General features: G+C 50.8%; 1 protein-coding gene across 1 annotated transcript; it reads left to right on the top strand.

The window, feature by feature from the left end:
- Positions 1 to 383: 383 nt before the first annotated feature.
- On the top strand, positions 384 to 16,989 carry HEYL (hes related family bHLH transcription factor with YRPW motif like). The gene is made up of 5 exons (XM_011284715.4): positions 384 to 534; positions 7,534 to 7,600; positions 8,609 to 8,692; positions 9,881 to 9,962; positions 13,264 to 16,989. The coding sequence occupies exons 1-5, from the start codon at positions 455 to 457 to the stop codon at positions 13,935 to 13,937; spliced, it is 987 nt and encodes a 328-aa protein (XP_011283017.3). The 5' UTR covers positions 384 to 454; the 3' UTR covers positions 13,938 to 16,989.
- Positions 16,990 to 25,575: the final 8,586 nt, after the last annotated feature.

Raw genomic sequence — 25,575 nt, 5'->3', positions numbered from 1 at the left:
AACCCGAAGTGTCTGCCTCCTCCAGAACGCCAGGAGGCAGGAGCCGGTGGGCTCGACGCTTGCAAAAACTGGGGCAGACCCGCAGCGCCCGCAGCGCCCCGCTCAGACCAGGGACGGCCGGGGACCCCTGGCTTCCCGGGGAGGGCGGGGGGCTCCAAGGGCACCTGCCCAAGGCCACCCAGCGCGCGGCGGCCAGGACTGCGGAACGGAGCCGGACCTCCCAGCCGTCGGAGGGGGCGGTGACCGCCCGGGGCCTTCCCACGGCTCGGCCTGCGCGTCACCGCGGGGGCGAGGGGGCGCGGGGGCGCCAGGGGCTGCGGCGCAGGAGAGGGCCCTGGGAAAGGGCGGCGGGGTTGGGCGGGGCTGGGCGGGGCTGAGGCGGGGCCGGGGCGGGGCCCGACTTCCCGGCCGGTAGCCCGCACCGCCGCGCGGAGACCTGGAGCCAGCGCTGGCCATGAAGCGGCCCAGGGAACCGAGCGGCTCTGACAGCGAGTCCGACGGACCCATCGACGTGGGCCGCGAGGGCGAGCTGAGGTGAGGGCCGGGATGGGGATACTGGGAGTGCCTGGACGGGTTCAGCGGGCCCAGGACTCGTCTTCCGTATGGCCCCGGGGAGATGCAGGTGTGGGCGACTGCCCGCAGGTGTGTGTGGGGTAGGGGTGAGGGTGGGAGGCGGGGACACTTGTGCAGCGTGGGCCGTGACACGCACGAGTGCCTGGATCTTCGGCGCTCTGGGCCATTCAGGGCTGAGGGTGTCGGGATGGAAGTGGAGTTCAGCTCCGGGATGCCGTGCCCAGTTGGTGATCCTCCTTGCGTGGAAGTGCCAGGCTGAGGCTCTTGGAGGAGACTTCCCTGAGGATCTTAGGAAACCTTCATAGACTATTGGTATCACACACCCCGGTCCAGAATCTGCCTGAGTAGGCAGAATAGCCGTACTTTTTCAATTCTACCCTAGCTTGGGTGCACTTTTCATGCAGTACACAAAACGCTTCCAGGGGGAAGGGAAACCTCCCCTCCCTTGAGCAAATTGGACTTTGGAATTAAGGCTTTGGTACTGAAGAAAATAATAGCTGACTTGTCAGTGCGAGGGCGGAGACTCCAATTCCAACACTCTTTCTACTGCACACCCTGCTGCCAATGTATTTCAGCTCTAAATATTCTGACTTGCTTCAGACTTGTAGAACAAATTGCACTTGTACAGTTCTGCTACTTCTCCCAGTTCTGTGAACAATCTAAGCTTCAGTTTCCTCGTCAGTAAAATGGTTATAAACAATATTACCGATCTCAGGTTTACTGGGAAAATCAATAAGATAGTGTATGTTATGAGCTTAGCACAGGGCTTAGCACACAGCAAGTATTTAATTCATGTCAGGCACCCAACATGTGATACCCAGAGCCCTGAAAGAGAGGCAGGGACTGAGTGGGAGTCTGTGGGCCTGGGTCCCAGCCCCAAATCTGCCACCAACTCACCACGTGAACTTGGGCCATTATTTTTTCTTTCTGAGCCTGTTTCCTCATCAAAAAAAATAAAGGAGGAATCATGGAGTGGGAAAGAGAGAGGGCTATCTGATCTCTCCTGGCTCATCCAAACCTGACTCTCTAGAATAGATCTGAAAGGAGGACTCAGGGGGCGCCTGGGTGGCTCAGTCAGTTAAGTGTCCTACTCTTGATTTCGGCTCAGGTCATGATCTCAGCGTCCTGAGATTGAGCCCCCAGTTGGGTTCCACACTGGGCGTAGAGTCTGCTTGAGATTCACTCTCTGCCTCTCCCTCTCCTCCTCTCCCCCTCTCCCTCTCCCCCTCTCCCTCTCCTCCTCTCCTCCTCTCCCTCTCTCCCTCTCCCCCTTCCCTCTCCCTCCCCCTCCACTGGCACTCCAGCATGCTCAGAAGAAAGAAAGAAAGAAAGAAAGAAAGAAAGAAAGAAAGAAAGAAAGAAAGAAAGAAAGAAAGAAAGAAAGAAAGAAAGATTCAGCTCCTTCTTAGGGATGTTTTTGAGGGCATTTCATAATTTCAATGACTTCAGTTTTCTGAGACCAGGATATCCTACCTCAATCACAAATCCTTGTAAAAGGCCACCAGCTTCCAAGTATTTATAGCTTATAACAGGAGGTAAGGCAATAGATAACCCCCTTGCATCCTGTACATTAATTAGGTTTTGGGGTATATGATATAATTTCCTATGCAACTTATTAGCTTTCTTAAATTGTTTAGCAGAAACTGCTATTTAAAGAAGCAATTCTCTGAGTCCGGGCCTGCTAGCAGCAGGGAAGGGCCCAGCCCCATGTGCTGCTGGTGGAAGGGGGGTCTCAAATTCAATGTCATTGGGTCTTCATGAATCAGAGGGACGAAATCGATGCCAGAGAGCCAGCTCTGTCTTCTAAGAATTTGCAGCCTGGCCAGTGACCTGCCAGGTCACACAAAGACCATGGATAGGATAGAAGACAGAAGGAGAGACAGACTGTGGGCTCTGAGAGCACCCAAGCAGGGAGGGGTCACTTACAACCAGAGGCATCAGGGAGGGCTTCTTGAAGGTGGTGGCATTTGGGCAATGGCATAAAGGATCAGTGGGTAGATTTTTCCTATACAGCATTTTGTGCTTTTAGCCAGAGCCCATTTTTAGACACTGTCTAGATTCTTAGAGGAGCAGACCCCCTCAGAGCAGAAAAAGCAGTTGGACATCTGGCAGAGGCTGACTTATAGACCCCTCTTTGTAGCACTCACCAAAGGGCCCTCCCCCCAGCAGACATCAATGCTTCAATTCAGGGAGTGTTGAACGATGCCTGCTGTGGCCCAGACCCTGGGCTGGGCATGGGGGACCCAGATGTATCCTGCTAAGCCTCTGCCCTCGGGGAACTCTCAGAGAAGAAGAGCTTCATGTACAAAGAAAGTCAGATAAACAGTGGCAAGGGCCACAGGACTGGGGCAGCCAGCTTCCCTGGGGTCAGAGGCAGGGCGCAAATCCCCCCCCCCCCTCAGAGATGTGAGAATAAGGAGCAGGGTGTATTCTGTTGTCCCTGTGGGCATCTGCCTAGTGATGGCATCTTGCCCCATATAAGAAAATCACTCCTATCTGAACCCAGCCTCCTGACACATGAGAGTATAGCCTCTCTCCCCTCACCCTCTCTGTGAACATTCAGTGAGCACCTGTCATATGGCAGGCACTGGGTCAAGGTCTGTGGGTCTTTCCTACATGATTTAGGGCACATGGTGGCCTTTGAAGTTAGATAGACCTGAGTTTGATTCTCACCACCATTAACTTGGGCATTTCTGAACCTCCATTTTCTCCCTTACAACACTGGTATGCTAATAACCTACCTCACAGGGTGAGCCTTTGATGAGATAATGTATCTAAAGGGCACAGCTCCCTGATTTGGCCCAAGGTAGCTTCTGGCAAGTGCTGCTCTCGAAGGGGTCGCCATTTAGTTGGAAGACGCCATGTTCAAGAGGCAGAATGGTCTAATGAAAAGACTAGAAGTCTGAAGACTTACTAGGCACGGTTCTGAATTCTTTGTGTCTCTGTCACTCCATCTATCAAATGATTATTTTTCCTAATGTGAAATAGCCCCAATACTACTTAATTCACAAGGCTGTTGTGCAATACCTGAGACAAGTGAATGTGGAAGTACTGTCTAGAACAAGGAGTACTGGCTGCGTGACACACGTGAGGGAGTGACACACATGGAGGGGGGGTGACAATACGGGATTAAAAGCCAATAGACTTGGCCCCAGTTCTGGAATTTCCTCTAATTTGCTGTGTGGCCTGGAACAGACCCTTCCCCTCTCAGAGTTTCCTTATTTTACAAGGGGGCTCAGCGCTCCCCGAAATCCCTTCACTGGCGGACATTGTGATCCTGCCTTTCTTTGGCTGATGCAAAATGAGTGGGGTCACCTGCAAGGGTTCCACGGGGGGAGTTCCCGAGGGGGAAACTGAGAATGGGTGTTGAGGGCAGTCAGGACTGGCAGCCAGACCACCTTGAAATCTGCCTGCCCCCCCAAGAGACCTCCCCAGAAATCAGGCTAGGGACCACTCGAGGCCCATGGAGCAGATCTTGGTGGTCAGCATATCTTCTCTAGGTCTGTGAAAATCTGCCTTATTTTCAGACTCGCAGACAAGAAACTCTCACACCTCCCCCCAATGTCAGGGCCAGATCACAGCCTGGAAGTGAGCTCTGGTTGAGCTCTTGGGAGCTTTAAGGATAAGGGGACTGGAGGGCTATTCAGACAGACAGGAAATAGGAATCAAGAGGGAAAACAATGCTGAATTTGGAGCCAGAAGACATGGATTCCCATGCTGGCTTTGCTCCTTAGCAGCTGCATAGGCTGGGCAAGCTGCCTTAGGTCTCCAAGGCTCAGCATCCTCATCTGTAAAATGGGGCTTTTGTTAGGCTTGAAGGAGGGAAAGATATGTAGTAATGCCAAGACAACTGTGAAGTGAAGTTTGGCTGTGAGATATGGGAGTCAGGGAAGAGGGATAATACTGCAGAGAACAAGTGACCGAGTGAGTGGAAAAAGAGATAGCAAAGCCACCATGCCCTGAAAGGGGTGCGTCAGCCTCTGACAGATGGTCCCTGAGGAGGGATCAGGCTGAGGGGCAGTGACGTGCGCAGTGCTAACCCAATACCCCTGGAGACTCCTTATCCAGCCTAGGGGGGACAAAGGCCATGTTTTAGTATCCCTTGACTCTTGGGGCTTGTCCTGAGTGTAGCTTTGTAAACAAGGTGCCCTCCAGACCTCAGGATCTGGCTATCGGAGCCCTGGACCCAGCTTGCTGGGCCATCCTTCCCAGGAGCTTCATAGGCCTCTTACCGGCCCTTCTCATCCAGATGTCTGGATGGAGATACCCTTTTCCAGACGTAGCTGGACAAAGCCAGGGACACAGCAGTGGGATTTGATCAATGTTGATGTGGACTCTCCTGCAACCTTCTTTCTTTGAGCAGCTGATGAAGATGATCTAACCTCTCATGCCAGGAGGGTAGTCACTTGGGCTGGCACCTTCCTCATGAGCCACACAGGTGCCCATTCCACAAAGGCCTAGCAGGTAGCTTTTATGCTGTCACTTCTCTGTTCCCCAGTGGTGCCAAGGACAAGGGCAAGAGGAGGGAGCTCAACCATGAGCTCTGCCCTGTTCCAAGCACTGTTGGGTACTGGGGCTACAATAGTGAATGAGCCATACATGGTTCGTGACCTCAGGGAGCTTATGCACTTGGTGGAGAGATAGACATTAATCAAATAATCATATAAACAAAAAACAACAAATGAGCAATACATGCTGTGAATGCAGGGTGCTAGGAGAGGGTAGAGCAGGGGCTATCTAGTGGGAGGGCAGATGTCAAGAAGGCTCCCCCAGGAAGATGACATCTGAGTTGAGATCTGAACAGTGGGAGAAGGTACTAGGCAAAGGGGCTTGGGCTTGGAGGTGGGGAGACAGCGTGCACTAGAGAAATTTAGGCTAGGGAACAGTGTGTGTAACCACAGGAACAACACCTGAAAAACAGTGGTCTTGATCCTAAAAGCATTGAGAAGGCCCTGAGGAGGTTTTTTTTTTTTTTAATGTTTATTTATTTTTGAGAGAGAGAGATTGAGAGAGAGAGAAAGACACAAAGCACAAGTGGGGGAGGGGCAGAGAGAGAGGGAGACACAGAATCCAAAGGAGGCTCCAGGCTCTGAGCTGTCAGCACAGAGCCCAATGCAGGGTTGAACCCATCAACTGTGAGATCATGACCTGAGCTGAAGTTGGACACTTGACTGACTGCGCCCCCTTTAATATATATATATATATATATATATATATATATATATATATATACATATATATGTATATGTGTGTGTGTATATATACATACATATATGTATATATATATATTTTTTAATGTGCCCTTTTTAATATATATATATATATATATATATTTTAATGTTAACGTTTATTTATTTTTGAGAGCCTGAGGAGTTTTAAGAGAGTGACAAGTACATTTAAATGAGCACTGTGCCTGTTTGTAGGGTCTTGCAGCCATCCAGGTGATAGATGATAGAGGTTTGATCCTCAGAGCAGTGGTGGAGATAAGGAGGATAGAGGTGAGATGTGTCTTAGACACAGAATGGGCATGTTTGGATGAGCGGGTGAGGACAGAAGAAGAATCAAAAGTGGTAAGGGACACCTGAGTGGCTCAGTCGGTTGAGCGGCTAAGCCTCCGACTTCAGCTCCAGTCATGATCTCCCAGTTCAAGCCCTACGTCAGGCCCTGTGCTGACAAGCTCAGAACCTGGAGCCTGCTTTGGATTCTGGGTATCCCTCTCTCTCTGCCCTTCCTCAGCTCGCGCTCTGTCTCTCAAAAATAAATAAAAATATTTAAAAAAAAATTTTAAAAAGTGGTAGCCAGGTAGCCTTGTAGACCTGGGAGATGGGGTGCCTTCGCTGAGATGGGGGCCCAGGGGAGACAGGAGAGGGGGAGAGGGAGGACGAGGCAAGCTCATGGGTGCCTGTTCATGTGGGTGGCATTTTGCATTCTGAAATGGCCCGGGAGTCACCTCGTCTAAAGTTATTAGTTGATAGGGCATCTCACACTCTCCGCCTCCCCGGCCACTCCGGGAGCTGAGCGTCTGGAGCGCTGGGACCTGGCCGACTGCGCATCTAGGCCAGCGCGGGACTTGAATGGGGCCTCCAGGGTGTTGGCCAAATGAATGGTCCTCAGTGTAACTCTACGAATCCCCTCCATTCCAGAAGAACCTCTAAGCAGGAAACCGTTAGGGGGGCGAGCAGTTGGGCTGCAGAAGATTTTGGTCAGTCTGGGCAGGAAAGACCCCCCGGGGCTGAGTCTCTTCCGGGTGATGGGGACCCCCGGGTGCGAGCAAACATCCATCCTGTGCCAGACCTGCGAAGCGAGGCCCGACGCGATGCGGGCCCGGGCCCTTCGCGGCATCCCAAGAGTCCGAGGGGGCCTGTGACCCAGATGCCCCCTCCCCCTCGCCCGGGCCGCGCTGCGTGGGAGGAGGCGGCAGCTGCCGGCGGGGCGGAGGGCGGCCGGCGGGCGCGCCCGGCCCGTGGGAAGCGGCGGCATCTGCTCTTTCCACGCTCTTCCCAGCGGCTCTCTCTGAAACCCAACCCGCCGGCCCTGCCCCGCCGCCGCCGCCCGCGCCCTCGCCCGCCCCGCCCGGGATCGGGTTGCAGGAGCCCCGAGGCCGGCTGCGGTTCCCCGACGCCCGCGGCGAGGGGCAGGGGGCGAGGCCGGGGGGGGGGGGGGGGGGGGGTCGGGCCGGAGCCCAGCCCCGCCCCCCTCGCCTCTCGCGGCCCCAGCCGCCTCGCGACCCTAGTGCAGGAAACCGAGCGCAGGGGGGACTTGGCCGGGGGAGCAATGGGCCCCCACCCACGCCTGCCCTGCGCCACTTCCCGGCCTGGGAGCCCTGAGCCGCCTGGGAGACCACGGCTGTCTGGGAGGGGGCTCTGCCCGCCCACATCCCCGCCTCCTCCAAGGTCAGCCCAGGCCAGGGAGATGGTCCCTGAGCTCTGAAAAATCAGCCTTTCTCTTCTTCGTCTGCAGCCAGATGGCCAGGCCGCTGTCCACCCCGAGCCCTTCGCAGATGCAAGCTAGGAAGAAACGCAGAGGGGTGAGTGTCTGTCTCCGCGGAGTCGCCCGGCAAATTTTTGCCCTGGGTCCCCAGGGGCCCAGCCCAGAGAACCCTGGTCGGAAATATCACCCAGACTGCCTGAGTGCAAATTCTGGTTCTGCCGGTGGCTAGCGGAGTGGCCTTGGGCAAGCCACTCAACCTCTCGGTGCCTCATTTCTTCAACTGTATCACTGAAAAAATGACAGTGCCTACCTCAAAGGGCTGTTTTGACGACTGAGTTAATATAATGCGCCCAGAACCACACCTGACACACAGTTAGGCTTTATTATTTATTCCAGCCTTCTGTCTCTACTCTCTGAGCCCAGAATTTTCATTTCCTCTCTGTGTGCCAAGGGGTAGGGCAGGGGGATAGAGAAGGAAGCTCCCCGGCTTGCTATTGGCCGTCTTATCCGGCACCCCCTTCTCTCCCAGGATGCGGCTATGCTTCTGCCCTGGGAGTCCCAAGACCTGGAATGTGGCAGAGACCAGCCCTGCCACTCACTTAGGCAAACCACTTCCTTCCAGCCCTTATCTTTATCTGTAAAATGGGGGTCATAATGTCTGCCCCGCTGTCAGCATTCTGCTACCAGTCTGGTGAGGTGAGAATGAGTGTGAATGGAAGGTCTTCCGGACTGGAAGCAAAGCCTCTTCATGACCCAGCAACTGAGGAGGTGACCTCGACCTGCAGGAACCTCCAGGAACTGCTCCCACGCGGGGGCTGGTATCCCTGTTCTGACTGGTCGGTACCCTGATGTACAGTGGTTACGCATTTTGAATAGCACCCCAACAGACCAAGACAAGAGAGCTGAGTTCTACTCCCAGCTTTGCACTTCCTTGTTATGTGACCTTAGGCAAGTCACTGCTCCTCTCCAAGCCTCAGTTTCCCCCTCCATAAAGTAAGACTAGACTTCTCTCCTTCACAATATTTTAAATATGAGTCAGTGGCCATCAAAGCACGTTGGAAACTGGTGAAGTGGCTGCAAGTAAATTCTCGTCGTTGTTTTTTAGATTATAGAGAAACGGCGCCGGGACCGCATCAACAGCAGCCTTTCTGAACTGCGACGCTTGGTCCCCTCTGCCTTTGAGAAACAGGTGTGTGACATTCCCCATTGTGCTAGAGGAAGTACCATGCAGGTGGCAGATAAGGTCCATTTTTCATGGCATGTCTTACTGATTGGTGGCAGCTGCCTGAGGTGCTGGGGTTTTGTGTACTGATATCTGTCACTGGCCAGGGATAAGGGGAATGGAAATTTGTATTTACTGTGGCGTCTCAGATGTTGTGGCTCTGTGTCCATCACCCCATGATCCCAAAGGGTAGGGATTATTATGCCCATGGCACGGGTAAGGAAATTGAAGCACAGAGAGGTAAAGTAACTCGCACTAGATCACACAGCTAAGTAAATAGCAGAACGGAATGGGAACACTGAACTGTGTTTGGTTCTAAAGCCCCCTAGCCCTCTGTGCTACTGACAGTCCCAGAGTCATTTGAAAGTGGAACAGGCTACCCGGGGAGCGAGCCCCCTGCCGTTGCACCTGTGGAAGAGGAAGACTACAGTGGAAGCCAGACAGTTAAACCAATCAGACTGCCTGGAAGATTCTCTACCCTGTGCTCCAAGGCATGGTCATGGGTCATGTGCCTTTCTTCCTGAGAAGTCAGTCATTCCACAGACGTTCACTCAAACTTTCACAGGCCCAGCTAGACCTAGACCTGGTACCTGCCCTCAAGAACTTACGTGGAGAGTCTGACACTCAGGTTTCACTTGGGAGATCAGGTGATGCTGGACGCTTAGGAATCATTGCTCAAGAGAGAACAGAGGAGGAGCAAGCGCTGTGGGGCTAAGATGATGAGCTAGATCTCGGGCGTGGTGGGTGTGGAGTTGATTCCCAGGAAAGCTGGTCTAGAAGGCAGATGGGCACGCAGGAGTGGCATTCCGGTGACGGTGCACTAAGTCATGGAGGTCACATACGAGACCTCCCAGGGAGAGTGTGTCTAGCGAGCAAGAGCCAGGTGGAAGAAGAAGCAAGAACACGGGGTGTCGTGGAAGTCAGGGGAAGGGGGGACGTTGCAGGAGGGACGCTCAACAGTGCAGCGGGCGGGCGGACGAAAATGAGACCTGAAGAGAATCTATTCGGCTGGGCGCCTTGGCCAAAGCAGAAGCCGAAAGGCTGGCAGTGGTGGAGTGGGAGGACGACCTTGAGCTGGTGAGGTTGCTGACGCCGCCGGGAAATGAGAGAGAGGTCAGCTGGAAGCCTTCACACTTCTGTCCTCTGCGCACACAGGGCTCCTCCAAGCTGGAGAAGGCCGAGGTCCTGCAGATGACAGTGGATCACTTGAAAATGCTCCACGCCACTGGTGGGACAGGTACTGATGCTTTTCTCTCCCATGAGTCATTCAAGCAACAAATATGTGGGGGCGAGGCCCTGGGGATCCACTGGTGAGCAAAGCAGATGGGGTCCCTGCCCTCATGGAGCTCACAGTCTATGGTGGGGCTAAAGCAGGTCCAGGTGGAGCAGCCACAAAGCCTGTCTCTCTTCTTTCAGTATCACCCTCTCCACTGTCAGTGTCCCCATGTGTCCCAACCTTGTTCTCAACTCCACTCCTTCCGGCCTTAGCCCTTGGAGGAGCTCTTCTACACAGACTGGCTTCCCCACCCTTAGCCCCCCTCTGGCTTCCCCACCCTTAGCCCCCACCCTCCTTAAGCATTAGCCTGAATGAACTCATTCTCACTGGGATCCCAGTTGAACCCCTGGGTGGGGCCTGCCTGAGATTTTTAGCCACAGATGTTCACTGGGGTGCCTTCTGGGCTAGTGCTGGGGTAATAGTGTGTCCTCAGCAGTGCTGGGATCGTATGTCATGCTCACAGTTCAAGATCAGTCGTGGGATTGTGGTAGCATACAATTGTAACTCATTCCGTTACTTTGAGCTGGTGCATTACAGTGAAGTCATGGAACTGTGGCTTTCAAAAGACTAAGCCTCACTGTATATTTTGGTGATTTCACAACCGAGAAAGCTGGAAAGCTCCACAGACCTTGACACAAGAACCTAAGTCCTAAAACCTTAACTTGCTACCTTTGGAGGGGACAGTTGCATTTTAATTGACCCAGCCTGGTGCTTCTCAAGCTTCAGTGAACTGCGCAGGATCATCTAGGGGCAGGCAGCCCTGGGGCACACCCCAGAGATTCTGAGCCAGGAGGTCTGGCCTGGAGGTTAGGAATTTGCAAGTTTAGCAAGCATGCCTGATGACCCTGATGCAGGTGGTCGCTTTGAGAACTTCTGCCAAAGGAATGCATGGCCAACAGTGAAAACTTCTGATTTCGGTCAACCAGTGAGGGAGATACTTCAAACTACATTTATGGTTACCCAATTAAAAGAAAAATAGTGACTAATATTTGGGGCAGCATTTTGTAGTTTCAAAATGCTTTCACCATCGTTATCTCATTCGATTCCTATAAGAATCTTGAGGCTGGGGGTTGTCGCCATCACCATTTTCTGGCTAAGGGCTAATGGGAAGACAGAGATGTGGCTTAGAGCACTGCCTCTGGGTTAGAATCCTGAATTGAGTTGATTCGAATCCGATGAATTGCGAGGTTGGCTCTATGACTTGCCAGCTCTATTATGTTGGACAAATGATTTAGCTTCTCTATTCCTCAGTTTTCTCATCTCTGAAATGGGAGTAATGACAGGGTTTTTCTAAGGATTAAATCAGATAATGCAAATTAAGTACTCAATAAGAACTCAGAAAATGTTAGGTGAAAAAGAACAGCAAACACAGAAACTGAAGGGTTTTGCTCAAAGTCGCATAGTTAAGTATGCAACAAGGTCTTGGCCCCAAGGAGGCCTGACTCCAAACATCATCTCCCGTAGAGCTGTCCCTCTGTGGGGGCCACAGCCATGAACCAGGGACCAGAGATTTGCTGCCATAGTCATGAGGCCAGTGCTCACAGAGGCTATTCTGTCTTTGCACAGAAGGTGGTTGATAGCGGGGCAGGTATAAAGGCAGTGAGAATGAAATACCTCTGTGGGCAGTCCACCTGGTCAGACCTCACTGAAACCAGCCAAAGAGAGGGTCCCAGCCTGATGGCAGCAGCTGAGGACCAGAGCGGGGTCCTGCTTTCCTGACAGCCCTTCAGGCTAGGGGACAGACTCAAATGCCCACAGGGGCCAAGCCAGTAATATGCCCTTGACCCTTGAACAACACAGGTTTGAGTAGCACAGGTCCTCTTCTATGCAGAGTGTTCGCCGTAAATGTGTTAGAAAATTTTTTAGAGATTTGCAACAGTTTGAAAAACAATTGCAGATGCACCACATAGCCTAGAAATATTGGGAAAAACGTAAGAAAAAGTTAGGTATGTCATGAATGCGTGACATAAATGTAGATGCTGGTCTGTTTTATCATTCGCTACCGTAAAATAGACACGCATCTATTATTGACGTTACAACTTATCAAAACTTCCTCATACAAATACTTACAGACTGCACATGGTGCCATTTGCAGTGGAGAGAAATATAAATGTGAAGATGCATTATAGTCTTAATTGCATAAAAGTGCTGTAGTTTAAAAAAATTTTTTTTTCAACGTTTATTTATTTTTGGGACAGAGAGAGAGCATGAACGGGGGAGGGGCAGAGAGAGAGGGAGACACAGAATCGGAAACAGGCTCCAGGCTCTGAGCCATCAGCCCAGAGCCCGACATGGGGCTCGAACTCACGGACCGCGAGATCGTGACCTGGCTGAAGTCGGACGCTTAACCGACTGCGCCACCCAGGCGCCCCAAAAGTGCTGTAGTTTATACATACCGTGCTACTGTGATAATTTCCTAGCTACCTCCTGTTGCTCTTGCGGTGAGCTCAAGTGTTGCGAGTATCTGCTTAAGACTCCATGTGACACTAATCATCTCCGCGTGAGCAGTTCGTCTCTCCAGTAAATTGCTATCACGGTAAAAAGTTATCTCTGGCGGTTCTCACTCTAGGTAGTTTCTGGGGAGTCAAAAGTTTGCTCAGGTTTTCGACTGCACTGGGGGAGGATCAGTGCCCGTAACCCCATGTCGTTCAAGGGTCAGGTGTAAATGATGAATTCGTTGACTGTTTCTGTGCACCGTTGCATTTAATTTCACCGTCACAGCAAGTGTCACTATATGCCCATTTTGCGGCCAAGGAAATTGAGGCTTAGAAAGATTAAGAGGCTTGTCCACAGTCAGGCAGCTAGTCAAGTGGAGAAGTTGAGGTCCAAAGACCTCAGGCTTCACTGTGACATCATGCTGCCTTCTCTGAGGAGTCCCCAAGCTCTGACCGCTGCTGCCGCCACCTCCCAACATCCGCCCCCACCAGCAGGCAGGGGTGTTCTACACCTCTACGTGCGCAGGCCTGTCACACCTGGCAAAGCGTCCACTTAAACGACAGTACCTTGGTCGCAAAGTTTCTTCTCTGCCTTAATCATGAATTTTGGTGAAAACAATACTCTACATTTTATCCTGCTTCATAGTTCAGTGAACTCACTTGGTCCTCACAACATACCCCAGATACCCCAGGAAGGGGTGATTATTCCCACTTTACAGATGAGGGCTCAGAGAGGTGAGGTGACATGCCCAGGGTCACACAGACCTGACCCCAGGATCAGCACTTGTCCCCCGCCTGGCATGCCCTCATCACGCCTCACTTTGCAGGATTCTTTGATGCCCGAGCCCTGGCAGTTGATTTCCGGAGCATCGGTTTTCGGGAGTGCCTCACCGAGGTCATCAGGTACCTGGGGGTGCTGGAAGGGCCGAGCAGCCGTGCAGACCCTGTCCGGATTCGTCTTCTCTCACACCTCAACAGCTACGCAGCTGAGATGGAGCCTTCTCCCACGCCCGCTGGCCCCCTGGCCTTCCCTGCCTGGCCCTGGTCCTTCTTCCATAGCTGTCCAGGGCTGTCAGCCCCCAGCAGCCAGCTCACCGTCCTGGGAAGAGTGCCCGGTCCCATCCTCCCCAGCGCCTCCTCTCTGGTCTACCCCATCCCCGCCCTCCGAACCACTCCCGTGCGCAGAGCCGCTGGTACTGTCCTGCCAGCCCGGAGGCATGTGCTGCCCAGTCGAGGGGCATCTTCTACCCGGAGGGCCCGCCCCCTGGAGAGGCCCGCTGCCCCCCTCCCCGTGGCCCCCAACATCAGGGCTGCCAGGAGCAGCCACATGGCACCCCTCGTGCGATCTTCTTCCCCCGTGCTCCCTGGCATCCTGGGGTCCCCTGCTTATGTGGGTGTTCCTGCCCCCAGGCCTTCTTCCCCAGGGGCTGCTGGGAGGCCAGCAGGAGCTGTGCTCTGCCACTCCTGGGTCTCTGAAATCACTGAAATCGGGGCTTTCTGAGGCGGCTTCTCCCCGGGAGTGAGGAGGGTTCTTTTTCCAGGACCTCTAAAAACAGTGCTATCGTCTGCCCTGCTTCCTGGCCTGGCTCATCTATCTATGAAGGCATCTTCCTCACCCATCAGAGGCGCCCCTTCCTCCTCTGGCCCATCTCCCCTCCTCACTGCCTGTCCCAGCTTGCCCACCCAGCTCTCTTGGAGCTGTTGTGATCTCAGAGGCCTCGTCTCATTTCTTACCTGGACAGATAAGTCGTGGGAGGGCCCCCACTAGCTTTGCCCAGACTCTTACCTGCCCCCCAGGCACACAGGGGGCAGCAGGCATGAATCTAAGGTCTGGGAACAAAGCTTTCACCTAAAGGCACAGTGGCCTCGGGCAGATTGCTTGCCTAGAGAGATCAGACCCCTGGCCAGAGCAGTGACTGACTGGTGCAGCCTTCCCAGGCCCCCAGGGCCAGAACGTAGTGTCTGCCTCGCTTCCGGAGACAGTAACTGAGCAGGGGCCACAAAGTTGTCTCCGGAGAACCCCTGTCGCCCCTGCCCACCCCACTGCAGTGAACCACAGGACAGCTGCCCTGTGCACCACGGCCAAGGCCTGGGGATTAGGGGCCCAGCAGGGCCTGCTCGGGCCATCTTCCCCACTGCAGACACCTACCCTCCAGCTGACCCACACTTCCCTGCACAGAGCTGGGAGATTTCTGGGCAGCAGTAAGACTCCAAAACAGGGCGTTCTCACCAGCAGGCCTGGGACAGCGTTCCCAGACAAGAGCCAGGATTGAGCAAAGAGAACCCAGCTCCCGGCCTCTCGCGCCGTCACCATCCTCCAGATGTGTGGTCCCCGTTGGGTGTACAGTGTGGAAGGTCATGTTCCCATGTGATGGCGCCCAGAGAGGAACCCTCTTGGGATTCCACACCAGACGTTTGTGCTGCCTGGTTTGTATCCGGCTCACAGAGCCCAGACTGTGGGGACAGCCAAGGGCCGTCAGGCTGGACAAAAATAACTGCAAGGAGGGGCGAGAGGAGGGACAGTCAGAGGCGGCTCGGCCCTTCAAGGTCACACGGTGGGTCAAGGGCCTGAGATCCTGTTCACCCAGGATTCCGCGCAGCTGGCTCTGCTCAGAGGCCATTTCATTACCCAGCTCCGCCTGGGCCTAAGAGAGGGAACAAATGGCCTGGTGACCATAACTGGTGGAACAGCAGAGACTGGACAAGATTGGGGCAGACCCAGGACTGACATTCAGCTGGACCAGTACTGCCAGACCAGTTGTAAAAAATGTGGAACCACTTCTGTGCTCGTTGGCAAGTATTCACATCCCCTGAGTGCCTCTAAGTGGCCCCCTGCCCCAGGTAGCTTTGGGTGGCTTTTCCCCCAGGACCCCATGCTGGTTAATGCCTGGTAGACCCAAGACTATGGGGTCCTCCAGCTGGCGATTCCTTGGTGCTTATTTGCACTGGTTATTAAATACTTCCTTCAAATGTCACCCCTGGCAAGATTCTTTCACCCCCACCCTTTGATGGAACTACCCTCCCCAGAGACTAAATTGAGGAGGTCCTTGGGCTCAGAAATAGAGTTTGCTAAAACCCTGGGGGAGAGGGCCCTTTCAGATAAGTAGAGCAGAGGGCAGAGATCATTTAAATGACCCAGAAATCTCTTTTAAAAAAGGCAAATTCCTCAAGAAGGCATGAAGAGCTGAAGTGTTCTTTCAGTCCTCAGGGTTAGGTCCATCAGATCTCTGTCCTCCTGGATACATCTGAGATGTGTAGCAGTGGGGAGAGAGGGTGTCGTTTTAAGGAGGGGGTCATCGGCCTAGAGTGCTCCTGAGGGAGACGACAGGGAGGGCAGGGTGGTCAGCAGGCTCCCAGGAGCGGGGAGAGGGGGACAGAAGGCAGAGCCCGACTTGTCCTTTCTCACAGAGGACGGGAGGGGCTGCTTCTGCTCCGAGACTCCCTTCTTCCCTTCCTCGTCTCCCTGGCTATCCCAGCTGGTGGCTCACTGCTCCCCTGACACCATGTCAGTGCCACAATCCTGCAGTTTGGCAACTTGATAGCCCGAGAATACGGAAAGCCCATTTCCATGTTTCCAGTCCCCAACTCCAGGAGAGTCCGTTGACACCATCGAATGAGATGGAAATGGCCCAGAACTTCCAGCATCTGAGTTGACCTTGGGTTCATTCTCCCCCAAGAGATGGTGGGGGGGATTGGTGACTGTATTTGTTTCCGGGGTTGAGGACTTGCATCTTTTGTTTCTATCCCCAACCCTTTCTGGTGTCCCCAACTCCTACCCCATTGCTGGGGCTGTTGCAGGCATCCAATAAAGTTGTTTTAGTTCTTCTAAAAACCTCAGAAAGATTCTACTTCTTAATATCTCTGGAGTCAATACTCTTCTCTCTGAACCTACAGCTATCACCCTGGTGTGGCCACTTCACCTGCCCCCAGATCACTGCCCTCCACAAGGTCACCTTGCTTCTCTCTTGCTTTGTCACTCTGTTCTCAAGGCAACCAGAAAGAGCTTTAAACATGCAAATCATATCATACCAACTCTGGTATAAAACCCTTACTCGATTACCCTATTATTCCAAAGATAAAATCCAAGCTCTTCCTCTTCTGGTCCCAACCTGATTTCCAGCCAGTTCTGATCTTGTTCGCTGTGTTCCTGCCACCCTGGCTTTCCTTCCTTTTCTCAACATTTCAACCTATTCCCACCTCCAGGACTTTGCATATGCTGTTTCCTTGCCTAGAATGCTCTTCCCCTACCTTTGTCATGGCTGAGCTCTTTACACCCTCAAGCCTTGGCTTTAACCCACCTCCTCAGAGAAGGCTTCCCCGACTGCTTGAATAGTTAGTTCATCTATCTCAAAGTCCCTTATTCTTCCCCTTCATGGGGCACTTGCCGTTACACATCATGTGTGTTTACTTCTTGGTTGACCGTCTCCCCCGGCAGCATGTAAGCTCCGTGAGGCCAGAAACCATGTGTGCTTTGCTCTCTACCCTGTATCTGGTGCCACGCACAGTACCTGGCTCTAATTTGGTGTTCAATAAATATTTGTTGAATAAATGAACTGGGGAGGTGAGGAATCTTCCAGACTCAAGCTGCTGGATGGTACGGGCCCCTGTAGGGGTGAACTCCCAGCTGGCTGACTTTGTGGGGAGGCTGGAGAGCAAAGTGAGAGACGGGGCCAAGGTACTGGAAGTTCTGGCAAATGGGGAGGAGGCTCTGGCCAAAGAAAAGTGCACTCGCTCTGGAGCGCACACTGACAGCTGAGAGCAGGCAGGCGTCCCTGCCAGCAGGTATCGGTCTCCACTCTTGCCCTGATGGATTTGGCTTGCGGTAATTCTAACAAGCATTTGCAGAGGTCTGCTCTGTGCCAGACCAGGCATGGTGGAGCCAGAGGTGATGGGGACACTGTCACCCTGAGGGTGTGTGCCCTCCTTCTAATGACAGTTTGGTGAGGTGAGAGTGGAGTGAGGCCTGTTGAGAAGGCTGAGGGGACACAGAGGGGCTGTCTGCCTCTGCCTAGGGTGGCCATGGGGGAGGGGACAGCTACCAGAGGAGGCATTCTACCAGCACAGGGAACCTATGTGCAAAGGCCTGGAGACGTCACCAGGTGCCCTGCAAGTTGGTTCTAAGTTGAGTGCAGCGACGAAGGGAAGGCAGTCTAGCCTGGGCACTGAAGCCTGACTTCCTGGGTTCAGGCTCCACCTCAGTCACTTTTCAGGGTTGTGGTTTTGGGCAAGTTACTTAACACCCCTAAACCCTAGCTTCCTCATCAATCAAATAGGGATGATGCAGTAATGGCTATTAACAGTTGTACCTACACCCCGGACACCGTGGGGATGCTTTTCTTGGAACGTTCCCATTTTATAAATGAGACAACTAAGCCAAGTCACCATCTCCTAAAGTTAGTGGAAATCAAATGGGGCAACATGCACAAAGCCCTCAGATCAGAGCTTGTGCCATATGAAACACTCAATCTTAGTCATTAGTGTCATTAATGGAAAGAGGCTGGATCCAAATTGGGGAAAACCTTGGGTGCCATGCAGAGTTTGGGCTTTAGCTTATAGGCAATACAAGCCATGGAAGGTTCTGCCAGGTGAATACCAAGGCAAATGCCAAGGTCAGACCTTTTAAGAAAGTGCTGCTTGGGGGTGGGGGGGATGCTGGGTGGCTCAGTCAGTTAAGTGTCTGACTCTTGATTTTGGCTCAGATCATGATCTCATGGTCAGGCTCTGTGCTGACAGCCCAGAGCCTGCTTGGGAATCTCTTTCTCTCTGTCCCTCCCCCGCTCACATGCTCACTCACTCTCTCAAAATAAAGAAATAAACTTAGAGAGAGAGAGGAAGAAAGAAAGAAAGAAAGAAAGAAAGAAAGAAAGAAAGAAAGAAAGAAAGAAAGAAAGAAAGAAGAAAGAAAGAAGAAAGAAAGAAAGAAAGAAAAAAAGAAAGAAAGAAAGAAGGAAGGAAAGAAAGTCCTGCTTGGGGTAGTGACTGGGAGAAGGAGTTTACAGGTTCAAATCTACCTATTCATTGGTAACACCTAGATGCTTTTTATTTTATTTTATTTTATTTTATTTTATTTTATTTTATTTTATTTTAGAGAGAGACAGGGAAAGAGAGAGTGGGGGAGAGGGACAGAGGGAGAGAGAGAGAATCCCAAGGAGGCTCCACACCCAGCACAGAGCCTGATGTGGATCTTGATCCCACCACCCTGAAATCATGTCCTGAGCTGAAATCAAGAGTCAGACACTCAACTGACTCAGCCGCACAGATGCCACCGCCCCAAGATGATGATTTAACCTGGGTGTGGCAGGGCCCAGACATCCAATAAGGAGGTGGGAAGAAGAGTTGGGATTTCTTTACTAGTCAACGTAAATTTCTATTCAGTAGGTGAACTGAACTCCAGCTTGTGAGCCTGGAAAGGACTGATACTTTCTGAGAAGCAAAGTGGAAATTAATTTCCACAAGGGCATCTCTGTCCTCCAGGTGCCTCCTAGTCCCTGACCCATAGTAGATCCATAAGAAACATTTTGTGTTGGATGCTTTGGAAATTTATAATTCATTTAAGAGTCACTGAGTATTTTTTGACTTTGTGGAAAACTCAAGACATTAGCTTCCTTCCCTCCTTCCTGGGGAAGGAGGGTAGGAAGAATCAGGCCTGGATACCAGCTGATTGCATTAATAACAGTAAACAGTTTTGAGCCCTTGGTTTACATGATCTCATATAATCCTCCTATAGCCCTGGGAGTAAAGTACTATTATTATCCCCACTTTACAGAAGAGGAAGTTGAGATTCAATTTGTTAGTGAAAGCATCCAAAATTTACAACACTAATCAATGTTCTAGCCAAAGTGGAAATGAAGGTCTATCTGATTCAGTCTTACCCAATAGAGTACACTGCTTCCTTCCCAGCTGCGTCCTGTAATACAAAGCGTAAGACATCCAGTGGCAGGCCTTAAGGATTGGTGGGCTGGACTATTATGTTAGCCTGAGAAGCCTTCAGCCCATCATGCTTTTCTCCCCTGTGCTAGTGAGAGTAAGACTTGGCTGCTGTAACAAAGAGGCCCAGCTATAACACAGTGGATGAAAGAAGATAGAACTTTCTTTTTAAAAAAATGTTTATATAATTTTTTTGAGAGAGAGAGAGTGAGCATGTGCAAGGTAGGGAGGGGCAGAGAGGGAAAGAGAGAATCCCAAGCAAGAGCTACACCGTCAGCGCAGAGCCTGACACAATGCTCGATCTCACAAACCTCAAGATCATGACCTCAGCCAAAATCAGACACTCAACCAACTGGGCCACCCAGGTGCCCTAGAAGTATATGTATTTTTTGTGTCACTGCCTGATGGATGTTCCAAGTCAGCAAGAAGCTCTGGGGGCGCCTGGGTGGCGCAGTTGGTTAAGCATCCGACTTCAGCCAGGTCACCATCTCGCGGTCCGTGAGTTCGAGCCCCGCGTCGGGCTCTGGGCTGATGGCTCAGAGCCTGGAGCCTGTTTCCGATTCTGTGTCTCCCTCTCTCTCTGCCCCTCGCCCGTTCATGCTCTGTCTCTCTCTGTCCCAAAAATAAATAAACGTTGAAAAAAAAAATTAAAAAAAAAAAAAAAAAAAGAAGCTCTGCCCGATGCAGGCATTCTAGAACCCAGATTCCTTCCATCTTGATTCCCTACCATCCCCTAGGGCATTGTGCCTACATGGTTGACGCTAGGTCTCCAGGGGTTTAAGCCAGCAGGAGAGGAATGAAAGTCTGGTAGAGGCATGACCAGTCTTAAAGCCAAGTCCCGAGAGTAGCATGTGTATATATGTCCATCCACTTGGTGAGAACTTTGGTGGTTGGCCACATCAAACTGCAAAGGAGGCTGGGAAATGCATTTTAGCCCTGTTCTCTGAAATAGATGTGAATGGATGTTGGCAGATAGTCTCTATCAGCTGGTCCTTACCTTCCAGCCTGGGAGTTCGACACGAATGGGAGAATCAGGGCCACTGTAAGCTACTGACTACTGTGTGTGCCACACACACATACACATGGTTCAGGGGTCAATTTGCTTTGAGTTTAAGGAACCAGGTATAGGGACTCCACCTATAATTCTCTGATCCCACAGGGGTAGGTTGGATACCCTCAAATGGAATTGTGTCTGCACTGGGCCCAACTTTCTGGAGAACTCCCCCAGAAAACATAATGTAAGACTAGGAGGGCTGATTGCCAGTGGGTTCCAGGCAACCAATGATCAGTGTCACCTGGAGGGCTTGTGTGTCACAGTGTCACCATCCCAGCTCCCCAGCCACTGGGGAGGAGGCACTATTGATGTTCATACCTTCCCTGACCCAGACTGCCTGTCCTGCTTGCTTCTCTCCTGACTGCCTGGGACACGGCCTACCTGGAGCTTTGGTGAAAGGCTGGCCACATAGGCCTGCGGGTTCTGTTTGTGGAAATTGAGTTTCTCATGAATAGGGCTACTGAGAGGGCCCTCATTAATTATTTCACAGTGACAGGTGAAAAGAGGCCAGGCACTGGGTCTCCAAAGACCCCAGTTCTCAGGACTTTTTTTTAACTTCATGTCAGAGTAAAAAGAAGCAAGAGTATCATTCAGCCCATGAATCTTAGAAAGCTAGTTGGCCAACCTATCCTGCCCTGAGCCCCAGGGCCATTTTCAAGTCAGGGTTGACTCAGGCCTTTGGGCAAGATCTGGATTGCCCTGCTCTGTTCAAAGAAGTCCAGTGTGTAACACCTCAGCCCAGGCACCCAGATGTTCTGTTAGAGCCTCTGTAAAATAATGAACAACTCCAGCAACCGTAAAAGGAACCAGTCAACAAGAAGGAAAAGTAATAATGCCCTATATTGTATAGCGTGTTACATTTCAAGTGCCTCCAAGGGTATTATCCCACTCACACCTCTCGACAGTCTGGTCAAGGGAGCCAGGACTGGAATTATTATCTCCGTAATGCAGATGAGAAACCTAGTCACATTAAGAGGTAAAATAATTTTCCCCCACATCAGAAAAATAGTAAATGGCAAAGCTTGTTTGGACAGTAGCAGAAAGTCCTGGATCATAAGCAGGTGCACAAGTCACATAACATTATCCAAACATTACTGAGCACTTGCCCAGTACCAAGTGCTTTACATGTGGGCTCTGAGTCTGTCTACACAACTCCACAGTCTGGGTTTTATTTCTATTATTATCTCCATTTTATAGGTGAGGAAACAAGCTCAGAGAGACTGAGTAACTTGTTCAAGATAACACAGCTGTTAGGTGGCAGAGCTCTTAACTGCCAAGTTCGACAGCCTACTAAGTGCTCTATCTTCTACCCCTTCCACATATCAGAGGAGGAGGTACCCAAGCCTCCACAACAGCTCCTGGCCTACACCTCAAAGCTTTGGCCTCAGACCCATCAGTATCAACTCAGCCACCCCTCGGGACATAGAAACCAGCTCTGCTTTCTTAACAACACGTAGGGAGTACTGACTATGTGCCAGGTACTCATTTAGGTGCTGGGATACAGCAATAAATAAAACAGATCCCCAGATTCACAGAGGCAGACAGATGATAAACACCTAGGCAAATACATATATAGGTGGAATGCTTGATGCGGAAGAAGGATGATGTGGATAAGGGAACAGAGAGTGATAGGGAAAGGTGCTGTTTTACATAGGATGGACAGGGAAGGCCAGAGGTAGCAATCTGAACTGACACTAGGGGAGGAAGGAAGGAGGGGGGGAGAGGGGAAGGGAGGGGGAGGGAGCCATGAAACTATCAGAGAAGAGGGTGTTTTAGAAAGGGAGGGTCAAGGACTACTCCCAGAGGCCAGTGCAGCTAGGGTTAGACAGCAAGGGGAGAGCAGAAGGAGATAAAGTCTGAGAGGGGTGGGGGACAAGTCACGAGAGGGTGTTAGATTTTACTCTGAGTCAGGAAGGCATAGGAGGGTTAAGTGTCCAGGAGACTCATGATCTGGTGTATGTATTAGGAATCACCATGTGAAGGATAGACAGCAAGGGGACAGGGGTAGGAGCAGGGAGGCCATGGAGACCCCTTTGATTCCAGTGACCTCAACTGCCCACACCCACAGAACCCACCATCATCAAAAATGGCTCCTCTAGAGAATCCTCTTTTTCAAATACTCAGTTCTCCAGCCTCCAAGTGCTCTCCTTCAAGCTCCCCTTCTCAGCCTTCCTATGGCAAAAACTCTCCAACCTTGGGGCACCTGGGTGGCTTAGTCTACTAAGCGTCTGACTCTTGATTTTGGTTCAAGTCATGATCTCATGGTTCATGGGCTCGAGCCCCTCATCAGGTTCTGCTGACAATGAAGAGCCTGCCTTGGATCCTCTGTCTCCCTCTCTCTGCCCCTCCCCTGCTTGTGGGCTCTCTCTTTCTTTCTCAAAATAAATTAAAAAAAAAAAACAAAACAAAAAAAAAAACCAAAACGCTTCCAACCTCAAAGAGTTCTTCAAATCATTGACCCCACCATCCCCTTCCAGCCATTGGTCACCTCCTGGTTCCACTTCCTTCCTTATCTTGCTAAGGGCTCATGGACCCTCATATCTGTAACCACCCCTTCAAATAACCTGAGTCCTTGTCCCACCTCTCCCTCCACTGCAGTCACCAGGTATGGGAACAGACTTTATAATGGACCCCATGACCCCCACCTCCTGGTGTCCATACCCTTGTAAAATCCCCTCCACAGATACAGGCAGAATCTGTGGCTTGGTTCTAATCAATAGAATATGGCAAATGTGAGGGGTGTCATCCCCATGTTTAAGCTATATCATATGGCAAAGGTGATGGGCTGCACCCCCGCCAATGATTGCCTTATCTTATATAAGACTGTCTTAGCCATATGGATAGAGGGACTCTCTCTGCAGGTTTGATAAAGTCAGCCATGGCTCTAACAGTAGCCATGTTGGAAAAGCCCACATGGCAAGGCACAGTGAGTGGCCTCTGGGGCCACAGGAGCAGTCTCCAACAGACAGCCAGCAAAAAGCCAGGGCCCCATCATGCAGCACAAGGAAGTGAATTCTGCCAACCACCTGAATGAGTTTGAGAGTGGAGTTTTCCCCAGTCAAGCCTCCGGATGAGCCTAGCCAACACCATGATCACAACCTTGTAAGACCCTGAGCAGAGGACCCATCTAGGCCATGCCAGGCCTCCTGACCTACAGAAATTGTGCGCTAATGGTTATATGGCAATAGATAATATACCAGGCAAAACCTGGATCTTGTTTACAACTAACTTCCTGCTTATTCTATACCTGCTGGAAAAGAGTCATTCAATCAACTAGAAAAGTCATTGGTCTGATTCATTCATAATCAGAAATTTCAAATGAGGGCCTACTCTGCCTCTCCACCAGCTGGTTCTCCAGCGTTCTACAATAACCACATTATTCCTTGGCCTCTCTCCTCACAACCCATTCCCCTTCCCATTAAATTCTCAGAAGGTGATCTTGCTTCATTCCTCATGTTGAATATGGAGGTTTTAGTGACCTTGAGAATAATATTCTTTCTTTCTTATTTTTTTTTTTGAGAACAGTATTATTTTCTAAGGCAACAGTATTGAGGTACAATTTACATACAATAAAGTTCACCAATTTTAACTGTACAATGCGATGAGTCTTGACAGTGTATACACTCAGGTCATCAAAATTGTGGTATAGAACATTTCTGTCACCCCGAAAGTTCCCTTGCTCCCATTGGCAGTCATTCTCCTTGTGCTATGTCAGCCCCTGGCAAACACTGATCTGCTTTCTGTTGGAGCCTGGCTTCTTTCTTCACTGTGCATATGGTTTAGAGATCCATCGATCAAATTCTGTGAATCAGTTGTCCCTCCCTTTGTTACTGCTGACTAGTATTGCACTGTATGGGCATACCACAGTTTGTTGATCCATTCATCTGTAGATGGTCATTTGGGTGGTTTCATGAAGAAAGTTTATTTGTAGAGTCCACAATTCATTTCTATCAGTAAAATTACTGAATCAAAACACTAGTTCTTTCTTAACCTTTAAAGCTCAGCTTGGAAATCTTGTTTCAAGGGGTGCCTGGGTGGCTCAGTCGGTTAAGCATCTGACTCTTGATTTTGTTTGTATGTTTGTTTGTTGAGTTCAAGCCCTGAGTTGGGCTCCACATTGACAGCGTGGAGCCTGCTTGGGATTCTCTCTCCCTCTCTCTCTGCCCCTCCCCCTTTCAAAATAAATAAATAAACTTAAAAAAAAAAAAAAAAGAAATCTTGTTTGAAGGTCTAACAGATCTGGAGCACCTGGGTGGCTCAGTTGGTTGTGTCTGACTCTTGATCTCAGCTCAGGTCTTGATCTCAGGGTTATGAGTTCAAGCCCCACGTTGGGCTCTGTGCTGAGTGTGAAGCCTACCTAAAAACAAAATTAATTTAAAAAAAGATCTAGCAGATTTTATCAAATGCTTCAAATGGACCTTTAACAAACTTGTGTCTTCAAATATTTTAAAGTGCATTTATAGATGATTGGATCTTCCTCATCTCACTTATCTGATAAAAACAAAAGTTTCCTGAGGATTTAGATCGTTCTTGTAAATATAATAAACCCAACCTATAAGTGGTGAACCTTAATTTCTCTTAAAAATCTATTTATATAAGAGTGCCTGGGTGGCTCAGTCAGTTAAGTGTCTGACTTCGGCTCAGGTCATGATCTCACGGTTTGTAGGTTCAAGCCCCGCATTGGGCTCTGTGCTGACAGTTCAGAGCCTGGAGCCTGCTTCGGATTCTGTGTCTCCCCCTCTCTCTACCCCTCCCCTGCTCTCACTCTGTCTCTCTTTCACTTAAAAATAAACATTAGGGGCGCCTGTGTGGCCAACTTTGGCTCAGGTCATGATCTCGCGGTCCATGAGTTTGAGCCCCACGTTGGGCTCTGTGCTGACAGCTCAGAGCCTGGAGCCTGTTTCAGATTCTGTGTCTCCCTCTCTCTGACCCTCCCCTGTTCATGCTCTGTCTCTCCCTGTCTCAAAAATAAATAAAACTTAAAAAAATTTTTTTAATAAAAATTAAAAAATAAACATTAAAAAAATTTTGAATCTATTTATATAAAAAACTTAGCATACGTAGATTTCTTCTTTAAACAGAAATAGTATGCTAAAGTTGAAAAAATTTTTTTAATGTTTTTTATTTATTTTTGAGACAGAGAGAGAGCATGAGCAGG

This window comes from Felis catus, chromosome C1, assembly GCF_018350175.1.
Source record: "Felis catus isolate Fca126 chromosome C1, F.catus_Fca126_mat1.0, whole genome shotgun sequence".
Classification (NCBI taxonomy): domain Eukaryota; kingdom Metazoa; phylum Chordata; class Mammalia; order Carnivora; family Felidae; genus Felis; species Felis catus.
Note: the sequence above shows the minus strand (reverse complement) of the source record. Positions and strands in the feature narration are given on the sequence as shown.

Bases quoted from the DNA above. Each gene is read 5' to 3' on its own strand.
- HEYL (XM_011284715.4), top strand. From the start codon at position 455: ATGAAGCGGCCCAGGGAACCGAGCGGCTCTGACAGCGAGTCCGACGGA. The intron at 7,601-8,608 runs GTGAGTGTCTGT...GTTGTTTTTTAG, and splicing joins CTAGGAAGAAACGCAGAGGG to ATTATAGAGAAACGGCGCCG. The intron at 9,963-13,263 runs GTACTGATGCTT...CTCACTTTGCAG, and splicing joins CCACGCCACTGGTGGGACAG to GATTCTTTGATGCCCGAGCC.